General features: G+C 37.3%; 1 protein-coding gene across 14 annotated transcripts in view; it reads right to left on the reverse strand.

The window, feature by feature from the left end:
• Nucleotides 1–1439: 1439 nt before the first annotated feature.
• lrrfip2 (leucine rich repeat (in FLII) interacting protein 2) overlaps nt 1440–19351 on the reverse strand; it is a 54801-nt gene continuing 36889 nt past the window's right edge. For 10 of the 14 annotated variants that reach the window (XM_012964343.3, XM_012964340.3, XM_012964338.3 and 7 more), the window contains 10 exons: nt 15834–16004; nt 15066–15158; nt 12955–13047; nt 10016–10117; nt 9305–9437; nt 7766–7815; nt 7323–7443; nt 6356–6435; nt 5614–5718; nt 1440–2564 (listed from right to left, as the gene is read on the reverse strand). In XM_012964343.3, the coding sequence (XP_012819797.1) occupies nt 2454–2564; nt 5614–5718; nt 6356–6435; nt 7323–7443; nt 7766–7815; nt 9305–9437; nt 10016–10117; nt 12955–13047; nt 15066–15158; nt 15834–16004 (1059 nt within the window). In that variant the 3' untranslated portion in view covers nt 1440–2453. 14 annotated transcript variants of the gene reach the window in all.

The raw sequence follows: 19351 nt of genomic DNA on the forward strand, positions 1-19351 counted from the left end.
GACAGCACTTTATTTGCTTTAGTAGCCACAGAATGACACTGCCTGGAATTAGACAACTTGTTATCAACAAAAACCCCTAGATCCTTCTCCATTAAGGATACCCCCAACACACTACCATTCAGTAGATAGTTCGCGTTTATATTATTCCTACCAAAATGCATAACTTTGCACTTGTCAACATTGAACCTCATTTTCCAGTTTGCTGCCCAGTTTTCCAATTTTGTCAAATCGCTCTGCAAAGCGGCAGCATCCTGCATGGAATTTATAGTTTTGCACAATTTTGTGTCATCAGCAAAAATAGAAACAGTAATGTCTATGCCCTCCTCCAGGTCATTAATAAACAAGTTAAAAAGCAAAGGACCAAGGACTGACCCCTGCGGTATGTGTAGTTAGGCTGGAAGATACATGAAGTCTAAGAAAAGACACCAAGTTTTGTGGAATGTTTTTATAAGGCTTCAAGTATAAATTACATAATTCAAATACAATTTACTGAATACGAGGGATGTCCATGCAAGATATCTGAACATCTCCCACATTCAGGACCAGGTTTTCTGGGAAAATAGACCAGCCTCCTATACTCCTTTCTTCCATATTAATAACATTGACACTAAGCATTATTTAAACAGGCCAGAAGTAATACTTACCAGCAGGCAACCCTATTCATACATTTAACAGATAACACTGAAGTAGTGTAGTGCTGGGTAACTTGCTGGCACTATATATATATAACTATGAGGATTATTTATTTATTCACTTAATTCTGCTTTGCTTGATACCGGTTGTATTCTTTACCCCACACATATGTTTCCCTTACATTTGCTCACAGTATTTTTATTTTGGTTTTCTGATTGTATGCTTTTACTTAATTTTGCCAGTATTTCACACACAACACTATTTATCACCATAAGTGTTTTAGGGCTCTTACACAAGGAATGAGCTCTGTTCACCCATACATTCCCTTGCGGTGAAACACCTATAAAACCCACTGCATGAAAAAATACTTGCATTTAAGGGCCCTGGTATAGAGGACATTTGTTGCCCATGGTAAATCTGCTACTGTGGGTGACATCTCCAGAAAACATCTTTCACTTTACTTACATTTGAATTGCTTTATGTAAGACACTCTACACGTGGCAATCCAGCATTATCCCTGAGGTGTGCCGCCTTAGTTATTTTTCATATTTAAAGCCGGGTCGCTGCATGTTTTACATGTGGCAATTCAAGTATAAGTAAAGGGAAAGGCATTTTGGGAGATTTATCTCGTGTGGGTAGTGCAGATTCCCCATGAATAACAAATCTCCTCATACCACTGCCCTAAGAGCCCTTTGACCAGTTGCGTTATCTGCAGATCTGTACTGGCCCAGCTTCTATTACTTCATATCATACATCAAACTTGTTAGTCTGTAATAAATGCACAAACTCCAGGAAAACTACAATGATGTGTTCATTAAAGAGTCCATTTAATAGGTCCTTCAGCTTTTGCCTGGGGACTGCACTCACACGCAAGCAGATTATACAGTTGTACAATATACTAAGTGTCTTAGTCATATCTATCATATCTGCCAATTAATCTCATTAAAACTCTATTATCCAACTGTGCCATCCCTCATGCAATAAAAGCACAATGTATTTACAATCCCTGTTTTTTTTTCTTGTTAAACATTTCTTATACAAATTAAAATATTTTACAAAAGTGTTTTTTTTTTTGTTCAAAAGGTATAAAGTTTAATGCATTATTCACCCCCCTCCCAAAATGTAACGTTTCTAAGTATAAATGTTAGAGCAATAAGATGTAATAGCTTTGCGCAGTTTAACAGCATTAAAGGTGAATCGGAAATGAGGAAGGCACTTTGCTTTAAACCCCTTCCCCGCTGCAATGCAGTTGCCTGGCACAATACTGTAGAAATTGGTCACTTGTTTCCCCTTTGATAACTGCAGAGAAAGCAGAGAGAGTGCTTTAGAAGAGTAAAGGACACATTAAGCAGGGAAGTGAATTGTTGAGTCGGACTCCTTATTTGGCAAAGATAAGTGTTTTCTCTTTAAACAGTTGCAGGAAAGGGGGTTGGGTCAAGTCTTACGTCTTAGCACAGCATCAGGTCTTTTTCAGAAGGGTGTTGATCAGCAGTAGGAAAAATCTAAACAGGGAGTGAGTAAACTTGATTAAATAATGTGGAGATATAAAATGCTGTGTTCAAAGCCGGGAATCCAGCGCGTTGAGCTTCAGCTTTGAATTTACCCGAATCAATATACTGAAGAGGGAAATCACCACAGTATTCATTGTCAGTTTGTCTCATCCACTCATAAATTAAAGATCAACTTGTAGTATTAGAGCTTAGACCTTGAGACAAGGCAGCAATTGCACCAGTCGTGCTAGTGAAGATGTCCCATAGTAAGACAAGGTGAGGGTGTTGGTTTATAGGAGCAGTGCATTAGGTTCTTTGATTTGATTCTCATTACTGCTGAGACAGAAGTGCAGTCCTGTTGGCTTTCATCTTCTCTAATCGTTTCACTAAGTGATTATTTGTCATTTCCATCTCTTCCATCTTGTCCAAAGCAGTTCGAAGCTGTTGTGAAAAGGAAACAGAGGGATTTTATGTTTTTATCATTACACTTTCACCCTTTATCCCACCTGCTGCTACGGACACCAGGAATAGAAAAGAAAAAAAAACCTAGAAAAGCACAATCTACGGTACTTGGCAGTCAAATACTTTACAATGAGCACCATAGATGATGCTATAAACAGATAACTGGTTATGGATTTCTATTAATTTTCAGTTTATTTTAGACATGCTAGAGATGACTGATACATTATAGTCAGAAGTATTAAGGGAATTTGAACCCAAAAATGAAAGAAAATGTTATTCAAAACAACTGTACAATATGTATTAAACATTAAAAGCAATAGCTTAGTTAAAAGAATGGGCTGACATAGGAGGGCTAACTCCCCAGGACAAGACTCAGCAGTCTATCTACAGCACAAGGAAAACTGACACTCCTTTGGGAAAGCAAGGTGCATATTTTACACCAAGAAGACAGATGGTTTGAAACAGGTGTGAAGGAGGCCATTTATAACAAACTGGAAAAACCATCCCTGAACAGAGGAGGGGGCCTGCAATATAGCTTGTCAGCAGCTTACAATGCCACTTTGACATCCTTACCCCGGCAGTTTCACAACAATTCACACTTCCAGTCATGTACACTGAAAGATTAACACATGCCTCAATGAGAATCACGGTACCATTGTGACTAGATCAGTGCTGTCCAACTTCTGTTGTACCGAGGGCCGGAATTTTTCCGACCTACGTGGTGGAGGGCCGATAATGGAAGACAGTTTTGACCACTCCCCTTTTTTAAACCGCACCCACTTGAAACCACACCCATGTTATCACATGACCATACCCATATTAATGGTTGTAGTACAGCAAAAACCTGCCATACTCTGCCTGCCCTACCCTGCCTGTGTGTGCCATACTCTGCCTTCCCTACCCCGCCTGTGTGTGCCATACTCTGCCTGCCCTACCCTGCCTGTGTGTGCCATACTCTGCCTGCCCTACCCTGACTGTGTGTGCCATACTTTGCCTTCCCTACCCTGCCTGTGTGTGCCATACTCTGCCTTCCCTACCCTGCCTGTGTGTGCCATACTCTGCCTTCCTTACCCTGCCTGTGTGTGCCATACTCTGCCTTCCCTACCCTGCCTGTGTGTGCCATACTCTGCCTTCCCTACCCTGCCTGTGTGCCATACTTGGCTGGTTTGTGCCATACTTGGCCTGTGTGTGCTATACTCTGCCTGCCCTACCCTGCCTGTGTGTGCCATACTCTGCCTTCCCTACCCTGCCTGCGTGTGCCATACTTTCACTGTGTTTGCCATTCTTGGTTGGTTTGTGCCATACTCTGCCTGTGTGTGCCATACTCTGCCTTCCCTACCCTGCCTGTGTGTGCCATACTCTGCTTGCCCTATGATGCCTGTGTGTATGGCACACACAGGCAGCCTACAGTGACACAATGCTGTCACTGCTCCTACAGTCTGCACAATAACTGTATATTAAAAAACTTTTTAATTGCAGTACCACCTCAGTATATGTTCTTTTTGTAGGGTGAAGGGATTATTTATGGGTTTCTACTGCTCCTGAGGTGTGAACAGGGGAACAATGGGGGTGATTACAGCCTGAGCCTGAGGTGTGAACACTGCAGGGGGTGAACAATGCAGAGATTAAAAGGTGTGAACAACACAGGGAATTACATATTTAAACAATACAGAGGGATTACAGCCTGAATCTGAGGTGAGAACCATGCAGGGGGGGCAGTTAATCACAGTACTGATACAATTTAAAGCTTACACAAGAGTAAGCCATCAAAGCAGCCAGACAGGTGGGGGGCCACACAGAGGGGGGCCCGCGGGCCGCCAGTTAGACAGCACTGGACTAGATTATACCATCTTACACCTGTTTCAGCCAACACCAACTGAATAGGTTCAATGGAATCATTGTGATTGGATGTCTGTGACAGTACTACCCTCAAGGGTTTAAATGCTGGGAATTCCCTACCACTCAATTAAACTGAAGAAGCCACTCGGATGAGTGGTGATACATTTTTAAGAAACGTCCTGCACTTTAGACTTAATTTCACCATATACTGTATATCATGCCCTGGATCAATGAAAAATTTATAGACATACTTAAAGGGCACCTATTAATAGAAATTTGTTTTCCCTATGCAGAGTGTTGGTTAAAAGAGGCCCCGCTGCAGTTGGGTGAAACAAGGTTTTTGCAAGAAAAGCCCCCACCAAGTTCTGTACCCTTCATATCAGCCATGCTGGGACACATATGTGCATGTTAAGAGAGTCTTCTGGCTCTTAAAATTTGCCATACATATAATTGTGGGGTCATGTGATGTGCATGTGTATACAGAGCTAATGGGACACTATTATTAGCAACTTTTTAACTGGTCTTCATTTTTTTATAGTTTCATTTTTTTTCCTTTTTTATGCCTCTTTGGACTTTAGTTAACCTAAAGATGAACTACCCTGTATTTCATCTAGCCATCATTTTTTGAATAACTTTACGTAGTTAAAGGAGAAGGAAAGCCTAAGTCACTTGGGCACCCCCAAGTGACTTAAATCGCTTACCTTGTACCCCGGGCTGGTGCCCCCCTGTTAGGAGAAAAACGCACCAGCCCGGGGTAGCTGTAGGAAGCGCTTTCTTCTTCTTTTTTTTTTGTTTAAGTTCGGTCTTTCACTCTACTGCGCATGCACAAACAAGGAAGAGGAAGTGTTCACTGCAGCTACCCCGGGCTGGTACTGTTCTCTCCGAACAGGGGCACCAGCCCAGGGTACAAGGTAAGCGATTAAAGTCACTTGGGGGTGCCTAACATTTTGGCACCCCCAAGTGACTTAGCCTTTCCTTCTCCTTTAATATAGAGGGTGAAAGCAAACATAGCTTATTTATTATTATTATTATTATTATTATTATTTAAAAAAAACTGCTCAGGCCTTATACAAAGGCCACGAGAATATAATATATAATAACATAACTATATGTAATAAGGTTTTTTTTTTACTTTGTGACCAATAAAACAGATGCAGTGAAACACTAAATTTATGCTGAAGCAGAATACCTCTCTCTGAAGTCTTCTTTTTTCTGCTTTTAGCTCATCTTCTACCTTTTCGGCGTTTTCCGCTGCTGATTTATACCTTACTACTTGTCCTTCAAGCCTCATGACCTGCAATATAAATCAAAGAACTGTAATGGCTGCATTTTACAACTGTCTGTAGGTCTTGGTAATGGCATTTATTTCAGTTCCTTGGCTCCCCACACTTCCCCCCCCCCCCCCCCCCCCCCCATATTAAATAACAACTTATAATTGCCCCTTATGAAAATAATCACACAGAATCATGCAGAATTGTGCTTGCTAAATCGCACCCTTACTGGGTGGTGTCTATACTGATGCAACTCACAACATGTGGGAGGCACAAATATGGTAGAAAATATTAAAACTTACATGAATTTTTGCACTTAACCTGCGTAAATAAGTGCCAGTGTCCACAGAGACAAGACACACAGCCAGTGCTACCCTAACAGGAGTTTGGGTGAAAAAACAAATATATATATTATATATATATATATATATATATATATAAACCTACTGTTTACAGCAGTAAACAACAAGTTTTTTTTTTAACAGAAAACCAGACAGTCAATTAATTTTGAATAAGGTACCCCAGGGTCACTCTTTAGAATGAGCTAGATAAAACTGAACAGCAAAATAAAAGGCATGTGAATAAATATCTGTACTAGCTAGTGGGAGCGGGTAAGTTATAACTATGGAAAATGGTAATATATTACCACAGAAAACATACATTTTGTTCCAGCGTTGTCATATCTTGCTCTGCTTTTGAAATTTTGAACTTATATTCACTAATTTGCCTATTAGCATCTCCTATGGGAAAAAACACAGGAAATCATTAGTAGGTTATTCTAGAGAAGCATCATGATGCCACTGTGACATTTGTTCTACAACACCATTTACATATATAAGGGTAAACACAAGAAATGCATGAAGGGTTATATTCATCCACACAGCTACAAATTCATATCACCCAATATAGCATTAGCCTTGGCCAGACTGATAGGATTCCCACATAGGGCAACTGTAGTGTTTTCTGAATAGTATGCAGTAGTCAGAATTGCACACCAAGCAGAAAATACAGGACTGCTATTCTTGGCAGTACAGTGATTCCCTCTGTGTAAGGATTCATCTTCCCCCATCAGCAAGTCCTTAACTGGGAAAAAAAGGCAACACACATGTGGCCCTAGTCTGTGGATACAAAATCCTACAGTGATGGACACTTCTACTTGCACTTGACATTCATTTTCCCCACAACAGTTCTCCCTGATAGTAAAGGCCTAGTTGTTGGTGCCATGTTTCCAACAACAAATGACTAGATGTTCACTGTTTTTAATGGCCAATGCAGATAAACACAGCAATAAAACAATGTGTCAAAAGGGATAATATTACGTTTCAGAACAGCTCCAAATCAATAAATTTTACTCTTACAACTGATCAGAGTTTTCTGTTCAGAGTTTCTGGAACATTTAGTAAATATACCCAATCATTTTAAAACTGTTAACACTAAGTAAAACAGTATTCCCGGCAGCCGCTTTTGGAAGTAACTATAAAGCTAACAAGATGTACCCTGCTTACATTTCAAATCTATGGAAAGTAGCTACTGAAACATGCATGATAGTTACAGATATTAAACAGGTTTGGTTTCAGTGCCACAGAGATCCCCAAAAAAACAAACGAAAAAAAAATGGGATACAAACTCTGCATCTCAATTAACTGCAGGTCCGAGCCGTTCTCTAGGCCAGTTGAATCAGTTGTTGTGGAATTATTCTTTGCGCTTCTTTGGCGCTCATCATCAAGCTGTAATTTAAGTTTTCTGATCTAAACCAAAACATTAAAGATAGTAAGAAATTATTTAGATAATACGATCATTAAAATGAGATTTAAATGGTCAGCATACACCTGTGTTCATAATAATAAGCATAACAAAAAAGCAGCAATGGTGTTGAAAAGGTATTCTGTGTATTATATAAATCAAATTTACAACCTGCATTTCTTAGTGGAAGGATTAAGAAAAAAAACCATACATACAACTTTCTAATTTCTAATTAGAGCACTAGGCAGAGATTTGTTCAACACAAGCCTTTTCATTGAGTTGAGTATATCTGATGTAAAAAGTGCAAAAGACCTGCTGGATATTTACCTGGGCCACTAACTCTTCTTTCTCTTCAGCTAATTTTCGTAGCCTCACATCTGGAAAGTAAAAGTAAAATATAATTGCCAACAGCATATGCTTAAACTGGCATTGATTTGATTGACAAGGTTGCCAAACGGGGGTATACCTGTCCAGTTTGGCCGAGCATACTGCAGACCTACAGACCTGCCTGATTTTCAGCTATATAGTGGCCCCATACCCATTCAAATAAGACTTGGTCTGGAGCCACTGAGTTAGCAGCCTTTATACTCTTTACTGGTTTCACTGACTTGAATAAACTATGCAACTAGGTTATCTCTTCAGGTGGAACCTTATCCTGCAACAAAATAACTTCACTGTCCAACTTAACATCAAAGATAAGAAAAACTCTGCTTATTGTGAAAGCTTTTATGTGCACTGCGCACACAGGCATTGACATTATCGTACAAAACTAGGTTTCATATGGTATTTGGTGCGTGTATGTTGGATTAACGAGGCAACAGATATCGGCAAAAGCCTTGGATATTGGTTGTCTCGTCCATTGGGCAGGGTGGAAAATTTTGATCAGTCGCAGGAAAGATCGTTATTGAATGGTGTATGGCCACCTTTATGTGCGCACCAAATTAAGACGCCAGCGCACACAGCAAACAACACACCATTTGCTACTGCATGGACCCATTCAACCTTCTGTGCTTACACGTTTTTCAAAATTGCTCAGAAATCTCATCTTCCAAGAAATTACAGGGAAGGTCAGTTACCAAACTAAACATGTAGAAAATACAGTATAAGATTCATAAAACCATTGCTTAAAATATATCATGGTGGTTAGAAGTGAATCTAAGAATAAATGAAAAGACATACAATTTTCATTCTGTGCTGATGAATTATTCAGCTGGACAAACATATATTCTATTTATCATTCTTGTGGAATCCATAGCAAAGCCAAATAAGAGTTCTGGTAAAACAAATGTTTTACTGTTATGTAAAGTGAAAGGTGCATTTGTTATAGCTTCATTTGAATTGGTTGCCATTTATAATATTCCGTTTGATGAATTCTATTGAAGTTTGGTGTATAGTTCTGATGGCTAAAGAGCACACTACAGAACCATCCCTCTATAACTACATATTATCTATCTATATTATTTATTCTCAAGAATCACTGAATCTCTTTTCATTTTTGATTTTCTAACTCTTCCCCTACCACCATTCTGAAAGTCAGGCTTTTTTATCTTGATTGACTATTCATGATATGGAATAAATAATGCAGTTTATATCTTAAAATATGACAGGGCCATAATAAACAAAATTAAAATAAAAAAATAACATAATGACACATTATACTAAGTCATAATAGGGTCTTAAGTTGCCTTTTGATTCATGCCCCAAGACCGGCTTAAACTTCTTTGTATATAACACAAATAATAAAATAATCATGAGAAAATGCAGGTCACCTTAATATAAACATTAATTTTCTATTTAAATGCATAATTTATAACACTTATAACGCTTTAACACATACATGAAACCACTAAATGAATTTCATATTACCAAGGGGGCCTTCTCCTGCAGATTCCAACACATGTGCTGCTTCTTGGGATACTACAGTTATCGCACCAACCACTGGCTCATGGTTGATATCGCCATTAGGAGTTCCATCCGGGATGATAACTAACCCGTGTTTCTAAAATAAATAATTAATATCTTTGTAAACATTTATTTACAAAAGGCCAAAATGAAAATTAAATCTATAAATATGAATATATACATATGTATAGACAATGTTGGGGACGACCCCTTCCAAACCAAAAGCAGGGCATTGACATAGCCATCATTACTGAGCACAACAAATATGTATCTCTGTTGTCATAGCATACAACAGCTATATTATATCAACACTACACAATAGTTTACCAAAATTTGAGGGTGCGATGGGGGAGGAGGTTTATTCTAAAGTTTACTTCCTATTGACATCAATGAAAAGCAAATAAGCTACCCTGCATGGGTGATTAAATGAACCCTGGGCCATTGATTATCACCAGAAACACAATAGCATTCATTCCTGGATGATAATCATGGTTCTAAAATGACCATTCATGTCAACAAGAAATGACTCATAAAAAGTGGGAGACATATTGATTGCCTCTACAAGGGCATCCATTAAAATACCAGTGGTGCCATTGCCTACATAAAGTTAATGCAAAATCTACAGAGTAAGAGAGACAACCCGGTTCCAGTTGCAGCGTGACTGACATACTGTACCTCTCCTATCTTCATTTTTTCCTTCACAGCAGTCAGCTCATCTCTAAGCTCATCTCGCTCATTTCTAATGCAGTCAAAGTATTCTTTCTGTCTCTCTAGTGCCTGCACACAGGCCAGTAATCGGCAGAACATCAAAGAGAAGAAGTGCAGTAGCAAGAAAAGAGAAAAGAGGGGACATGAAATATATGTGGACAGAATGAAAGAGGAGGGAAGCATGCCAGCACAGCAGTCCACGACAAAAGACACTCAAGTTATTTAAAGCATTTAAAAAGCTACTTAATTAAATATAAGGGCTAAACTACAGAAGGGCCCTGTGCATTAATTGATATTGCTAAATTGCTTGCCTTCTATATATTTACTAAATCCTTGCAGCCAACGCAAACATCTCAAATTGCTGGGGATATTTTTTATTTTAAATCATTAACATTGCCCAAAGAGAACAATGAATTTCATCTCTTAAACTAAAAGGACAATGATCACAAATGTAAGCCTTATAGAATATAAAGCCTTCTGTTGCCATAATCACACAAGGGATATGTGACAAGCTCAGTTAGGAACTGGCAGCCTTGTATAACATAAGTTTGAAAGAGCTTATGTTCAACAAACTTGTTTGGTTTTTGCACAGCTGATAATTAGATCACAAGTGCATAGATAATCCCCCGACATAAGGGACTATATAAAATTCAAAACTGCAACAAAAAAAAGGTGAAAGGAGGGGTTGTTTATACATAGCTCGCCAACTCTGGTTAAATAAACTCAGGTAACAGATGGTGATATAGTAAGTATGAAAGCGAAATAATGCTCCGTTAGTGTTTTATAATAAAAAAGTAGAAATATGCCTTTTTTACTTAAAAGAGTGTATTTTCAGCAAATCTATTTATTTTGCAGTTAATGAAAAAAAGGTATACAGGCATATACCGCCTCTTTAAGATACATAACTGTGCTTTGTATAACAGAAAACAGCAACAATAAATGAAAGTTGCTTTTGTCTGTATGAGGCAGTCTCCTCAACCTAATTTATTTGTTTGTAGAACCACATGGTGACTCTACCTAAGCTGATCAGAAAACCCTGCACTACACTGATGAGCCCCAGAAAGGGCGAAACTGGTCTGTAGTTGGGAATCTGATCAGCTATTGTCCTGGCTTCAGCTTCAAACCCAGTGGGTGAGCTGTAGCCTATAGGATAAACCCATGTAAATGGGATTTTTTGAAGAGTTAGGAATTCATAATTCCTTTTGTTTGCTTTTTTTTTCTTTTTTTTTTTTTTTTTTAAAAAGAATGGACACCATAATATAATATATAATTTTTTTTCTACTTTAATCCAGAGGAAACAGATTTGTGATTGGGGAAGCAGACGGAAGAAGATCAAGTTCTTATAGAGAGGGGATGGTCATGTTGTTATACTAAAGATTGCAGTATTTAGTCGTGAATTAATATAGGGGGGGGGGGCATTTGCTATGAGCTATATGACACTAATTCAAATATTTTATTACATTAGTTAAAATAAATACTGCCATAAAAAGAACCAGTGTTTGTGATCTTTATTTAATAATGGAAATGACAGCTACCTTATCAAATAACAGCACTCTATTTTACCAAGCACATGCACTTACTACTGAAATATTACTCTAGCAATAGATCTTTACTCCAACCCAATATTTTGGCATGCATTTGTATTATAACTTGTTAGGAGCAGACCAAACCAAACAAAGGAATAAGTTACTCTATTGAGATATATTAAGTCAACTAAAATGAAAAATGTATGACTAAGTATTGTACTATTCCCAATATTTGCAAATAGAATCAATGGGAAGGAGATGTGTGTGCAGTTTTGTTTTTCTAATGTTATATTCTCAGTGACCCTTGCACATATTAAAAATCTAATGAGCTGTGAGTAGTGGTGCCTTTTGCCTGCTTATGTCAATACTAATGTGACCAAAATATGCCTTGTGTGCCACATATTTTATCTTATTAATGACATTCTTTCTGCCATTGCAGGATGGTTAAAGGAGAAGCTTAACTAAAGAAATAGGGCATTAGATCATTATGTTTCGGGCTTCTGTACCAGCCCAGTCCAACCACAGCCATTTAGCAGGGTAGATCTGCGCCTCCAAATGTGCTCCAGTAGCTCCCCATCTTCTTTTCTGCTGATTCACTGCACGGAAATGAATAACCAGCCCTGCTGCTTCAGCATATATGACAGGCAAATCTAATTTTCTACTGATTATTATTAAACAACTCCCTTAGCTTAGCTCAGCTAACCAGAGGACACTGTTGCAGACAGTATGATGCCACCCCCCTCCCCCTTCCCGTTACAACTTTAAAGGCTTGGATCAATACTACTATAGAGATGCTGAACCTTTAGGCTGGTGCAATAAGTTCAGATGATAAAATATGTCATTTATAACAATATTCATTTTAGGGTTTAGTTCTCCTTTAAATTGCCAATATATGGTTGCAGTACAGTCTATGTACAGTATAACTCGTCGTAAGGGAACAAATCACAGATGTAGGTTGATGCAGCAAGTGATAATCCTTGGGGATAAAAGATATCAGACTACAAGCAACATATAGGTAAGGCTTATCCATGTTGTTCACTTCTTCAATGGAAATATTTCTACCAGAGGAACATTTGCTAAGGCCAGTGAGACCATTGATTGATTTTCACTTTTTTTAAAAAAAAAATTATGGATATTTATCTGTCCTTCCTCTATTTATATGTATTTACATTGTCTGTGTGAAATTTCATGTATTTTAGTTCAATAATAAGAAATGTGATGTACATTTTGTCAGTGCATATATGTAATGCATAGTAAGATGCTTTTTTTTTTTTTTAAAGTATATTTCATGGTTACTAGTCATCTGTGCAAACGTATGTTTTGGTTTGCTCCCGACATATTGTAATACTAACTACAACCCCACGGTCTATTCCTTCATACCCCAATTTTTTTATCTTTCCAGTTAATTGTCTCTTGCAGATCATACACCTCTTTGACAAGAGAGTCTACTCTCTGCTGCATACGTTGGTTCTCCTGGAACAGCGAAAGGCAAGAAAAAAACAGAAGGTGAAAAGGAAAGTACAAACGGCAGAGTACAGAGAAACACAAGATAAGGATTAATCATTTAGGAGCAATTTTCCCTCTAAGCCGTGCAAACAAATACTGAGACCAGTGTATATGTAAAAATGATATGGGTGACAGCCTTTCTATTTGTTCTAATTAGGACCCAACTGTCAGCAAATTTTTTTTTTTTTAATTTGCACATAACATAATATGTACGTACATGGCCAAACACAAATTAGAGGAAACTTTGCTGCATAGTAAAGACAAGGAGAGAAAACAGTTAAATCCTTTAAGTATTGTTAACACTAAAGCTTTTTACTTCCTCATCAATCAACAGTTGTTTGGGTTATATACCTCTTACACATTCATAATATGATATGCTATGACAAGGTCATAAAACATGAAGTATGTCACATGTTACTTTACAACATCATGTTCTCCAAAGAATTTGTATTGAAGAAGAATGTTGTTATCATTGCTGTGTCTTTTGTCATCTCTGTTGCATTCAGCCATATTATGTGTTGTCTTAAACAACCACTACCAAGTTCGTTGTATTCAATGCCATATACTTGCCGACTCTGCAGAGAACTGACTAATGAGACCCAACATTTTCACCGTATAAGGAAGTGTACATTTTTTACCATTTATAAAGATCCATAAGCTTTGTAACAGGCTACTGTCACTGGAAATATTTATTTCATGCAAATGTATGTATTCTGGTATCATTTCCCAGAGTTAAGCCTCAGGAAATAAATTTATGGCATATGCAGACCATTATTACTGCAGACATATGCGCTGGCAATAACCTTGTGGACATGCAGATTCCTATGCACTTGATGTGAGAGATTTCTATACGTTTATATTCGCTAGTACAGTATTTTGCTTTTTTCCCTGGGAAAAGTCAAATCTTTTCTCATGCATAATAATAAAAAATAGTTATATGTCCTAGCATTTCATGCCAGCATATTTTCCCCCTTGGGCAAGCCTACACTCTTTTCAGAGAAATAGAACAGTGACTTTAATCTAGCACAGGTCTCAAGTATAAACAAAATGCCCCATGTGATGCTGAATTACAGAAATTAGTGAAGAGAGAATACAGCAAAGTTATTAGTACTTGGGACAATGTAGCACACGTATCTCCCACTTCAGATAATGGATTTAATCTAGTGTGGCATAAATTTGTTGCATTTTTTAGGAAAAGAGAAAAAAAACAAAACAAAAAATGAAGAAGTTTTATAAACAGAGTTCAGAGTAAACCAACGTCCTAAGAAAGGACTGAAACGTTGGTAATAATAAATCTCACCGCTTGCATCTTAAAGTAGAAATCCTAAGAGTGCCGACATTCTTTACCTGCTTGTAGAATTTCTAGCTCTGGCACCAAGGTTTAGGACTATTGTGTATTGTGTGCTCCCCATTTTGGACTTTATATATATATATATATATATTTTTTTTTTTTTTAACTGCAATGTTGGCAGCAATCTCAGGTCACTGTGCCGGATTTTCAGCTTTCAGAAGGAGTCAGCACTACACAACAGAACTGCTTTCAGATAAGCTATTGTTTGTCCTGCTCAGTTTAACTGGAGGAGTCATGAATTGGCTCAGCCGGACTTGGATTTTTACTAGTGACTGCTATTCTCATATCTACCACTAGGTGGGTGGGGGCATTTTTAGCAATGCAGGTGTCCGGGAGCTGTAATCTTGTTAGCTTTCCGTTACATTGAACAGATGGGGGTGATATCACTCCAACTTGCAGTGCAGCAGTAAACTGTGACTGAAGTTAATCAGAGCACATGACTGAGGGCACCTGGGAAGCTAAGAATATATCTAGCCCCATTTTGAATTTTAAAACACAGATTTCAATGCAGGATTCTGTTGGAGAAGTGCTATTAACTGATGGGTTTTGTAAAAAAAAAAAAAAAAAAACATGCAAAAGCAATTTTCATTTAGTGTCTATGAAACAAAATACCTACTAAAAACAGGACCCATACCTCTATAAACTCATCCCGCTGTTGAATGCCTTCTTTAAGTTCATCTAACTTGTGCTGAAGAATGCTACAGTTATGCTTCTGCCTTTCTAATTCCTACAGGTGATTGGAAAAAAGAGACACGGTAGTTTTATTGTTTATTGTATTTATTGTTTATTAGCATATGCCAATAACGTTAAGCATTATAATTACAAGTTGATGAAATTTAGTCCAATACGTGCTGTGCCCTTAAAGGCTACACACTTGTTTATTCAAAATTTATTATTCCACAATCAGCAAAGGATTTTCCATGCACAAGCCTGAAATACTTACTAAGCAAATGAATAGGAATGGTGAGTAAAGGCTAGATATGCCATAGTACTTTTATGCCATAAGACTCAGTATCTTAAGACTGACTGGCATCTAACTAATAGATAAGTTATATTAGACAATATAATACAAAGTATTATAAAATAAAGCATTCCATATATGATTAAGGCTAAACAGTATTCTTTTTGTGCATAGCACAGGTGAAAACTGCTATGTCTAAAACCATTGCAAATTTGTAAAGAATGTATATTGCAAAGTTGCTTACAATTAGGTTTTCTTTAATTAGGTAAAAAAAAAAAATATATTTTGGGTTGACTTGTCCTTTAAGGATAATAGTAAGGTCTGTTCTGTCAATAAGTAAAGGTTTTCTTTTATGAACAATTAATAAACTCAATATATTAACTTTATAACAAACAGTTTTAAAGTGCATATAGAAGGCTTTTGTTATTTTAAAATCATTACCTTTGATTTCTCTTCATTTTCTCTATGGTATTCTGCCATTTGCTCCTCCATTTCCTCAACAACATCTTTTAGGGTATCCACCTGATACACCAAATTGCTCTTTTCATTGTCAAGCTGGGCATTGGAAACCATGGCTTTCTTGTATTTTTCTTCCACTTCTGCAAGAGACTCCTGTGCAAGTGGCAATGAAAATGTTACACGAGGAACTGGTGATATTGTAGGGTGTTTCTGAAAGCACTGGATAGTAATTATCTCTGGTTTACGCAGTGCTAACTGACAGGCATGCAAATGATGCTACAAGTTAAAATCACATACAATATACAGAAGTCATAAGATACTAGTGTTACTGGTTTAGTAAACAGCTTTTAAAAAGAAAAATAATTAATACCACTACCTACCAACCGTAAAATACTTACCCAAATTAAAGTCTTTATTTATAAGGTTAATGGCAGCAAATTAAATCATGTCATCAAGGTGTTAATATGTTTGAAATATGGAGGATATCACTTTGAGGCTTCATCAAGGCACAAAATTACATTTGAATGTTAAAGAACACATGAAAATGGCCCTCTATAAAACTCATTTACAAGTATATCCAATCTAAGCCCGTCAAAATAACCTACCATAATTTGACAGTCAGCACCGGGGCGCCCCATTCCCGTCCCCCCCAGGCATGTGCATTTGCGAACACCCCGCGCGCATTTGCGCATTCATGAAACTTATATAAAGAGTAGTCGGGAGAGGTCCCCATTGCTCTGTATGTGTACAATTACAGTGCGGCCCCTAAATTTGTGCCACCCTAGGCCCAGGCCTCTGTGGTCTCGCCATAAATCCGGGCCTGGTGACACTGATCTAAATCCAAAAGATATGCTTGTGCCCATATATGATATGGCTATTAGACCAGGGGGGCCAAAGTTTGACTGATTTAGCCCAAAATTTTGCAGCTGATATAACTTCAGATCAGCTGCTTACTGTGGTTTCTCTAAAAACTGGTCTTATTCTTACAGCATAAGGTAAAGACAGACCAGTTGGAGTTCTTTCACAAGAAAGCATCATCTATGGTTATATGTGGCACAAAATAATCAACTCAAAGGCACTGCCATGTAAATCCCCAAAATCCCCAGCATGCAGCACTCTTTTTTCCTTTAATAATTGGGATACATTTATAGATACGAGAGGCAAGATATTGTAGAAATCCAACAAATAGGAAAAAAGCTTCAGCAGGTTTGCTGCAAAACCTTTATTATGGGTAGTGGTAACTGGTTACCATTACCCATAATAAATGTTTTGCAGCAAACCTGCTGAAGCTTTTTTCCTATTTTTTGGATTTCTACAATTGTATTTGGTTGCAGCACAGAGCAACAACTAGGAGCTAAAGCTTTTTTTCGCAAGTATTTTACACAAAGTTCACCAATCATTTTTTATTTTTGTGAGAGGCAAGATATGTTTTCTTTCCAAAACACACTATTCCAAAACCCACTATTTCTGAATTATGTATATGAAAACAACCTTCACTGGTTTTGAATGCAGAAACATATTGTTTAATGGAAGTATTTAAATACATTGTTTGCAGAAAAAGGACACTTTTTTGTCTTTTAGCCCCCCCCTAGCCCTCCCAAATTGGTGTTATTTATAATTGCCTTATACAGGTATGGGATCCTTATCCGGAAACCCTGTTATCCAGAAAGTTCTCAATTACGGAAAGCCCATCTCCCATAGACTCCATTATAAGCAAATAATTCAAATTTTTAAAAATAATTTCCTTTTTCCCTGTAATAAAAAAACAGTACCTTTTAGTTGATCCCAACTAAATATAATTAATCCTTATTGGGGGCAAAACAATCCTATTGGGTTTATTCAATATTTAAATGATTTTTAGCAGTCTTAAGTTATGAAAATCCGAACGATCCCTTATCTGGAAAACCCCAGGTCCCGAGCATTCTGGATAATAGATCCCATACCTGTACTGCTAAATTGTTACAAACACATTTAGCTCATATATATACATATATATATATATATATATATATATATATATATATATATATATATATATATATATATATATATATATATATATATATATATATATGCTTTATTTTTTGCGTTATCCAGAATGTTCTGGTTTTCCGGATAATGGGTCTTTCCGTAATTCAGATCTCCTACCGCGGATCTGCTAATAAGATTATTTAAACTGTAATTAAACCCAAGAGGATTGTTTTGGCTGCAATAAGGATTAATTATATGTTCTTTGAGATCAAGTACGAGGTACTGTTTTATTATTAGAGAAAAAAATTAAATCATTTTAAAAAAATGTGAACTCTTTGATTAAAATGGAGTCTATGGGAGATGGCCTTTCCATAATTATGAACTTTCTGGATAATGGGTTTCCAGATAAAAGGTCTGATACCGGTATCTTCCAAAGATCACTAACTTTCACAATAGGACTAGGCCATCAGAAACGCATCAGTACATCAGGAATATTGCCATACAGGCAAAGAACTGTATGTACTGTGATTCTAGACTATTTATCAAGAAGCTTAGACTTCTTTGATGGACTAATAAGGGAAATCTACTTTGAACTGAGAACAGCAGAACTGCATTTGCACCATAAAGATCACCTAGTTTTGTAAAATCCCCTCATATTCCTTGAATATTGTATGACTACAGAGAAAATTACTGGGCTACTGAATGAAATGGCCGACGATAAGAGTATGACTCTACTACCATAGAGGTTTAAGCAATCATTGGCTTTTTTCTAATTGTAACACATTCAGATTTAGAATTAAAGAGGTGGTTAACCTTTAGGTTAACTTTTAGTATGTTATAGAATGGTCTATTCTAAGTAACTTTTCAGTTGGTCTTCATTTTTTATTTTTCATAGTTTTTGAATTATTGCCTTCCTCAGACTCTTTCCAGCTTTCAGATGGCGGTCACCGACCACAGCAGCCATACAACTACTGCTCTGTAAGGCTACAATATCATTGTTACTTTATATTACTTATATTTCTATGTAGGCCCTTCTCTATTCTTATTCCTGTTCCTTTTACTAGCCACTGCCTGGTTACTAGATTAAACTGAGCCCTAGCAACCACATAGCTGCTGAAATTACAACCTGAAGAGCTAAATCATTCAAAAACTGCAAAAAAAGAAAAAAAGAAAACCAATTGCAAGTTGTCTCAGAATAGTGCACTCTACATCATACTTAAAGCTTATTTAAAGGTGAACAACCTGTTTAAGAGTGAAAGACAACTCATGAAACCACATTACTTGTACCATTGCTCAAAGATTTAGATTACATCAATTTATGGAAAGAACCCACAGAGCGGGCCATAACAGGCAACAAACCGCTCCAAAAAGGCTTCCCACTGGCCACAATAGGAGTCATCTATGAAAAGCCATTCACAACGCTTCTGTAATCAAAATTAGAGCAGAGTTTCCTCCTGCAGGCAACTTTGCGCAACTTAGGAAAACGAAGCGATGCAAAGGGCTTTCCAACTACAGAACTACAGTTTTTT

This window comes from Xenopus tropicalis, chromosome 6 (assembly GCF_000004195.4).
Source record: "Xenopus tropicalis strain Nigerian chromosome 6, UCB_Xtro_10.0, whole genome shotgun sequence".
NCBI lineage: Eukaryota > Metazoa > Chordata > Amphibia > Anura > Pipidae > Xenopus > Xenopus tropicalis.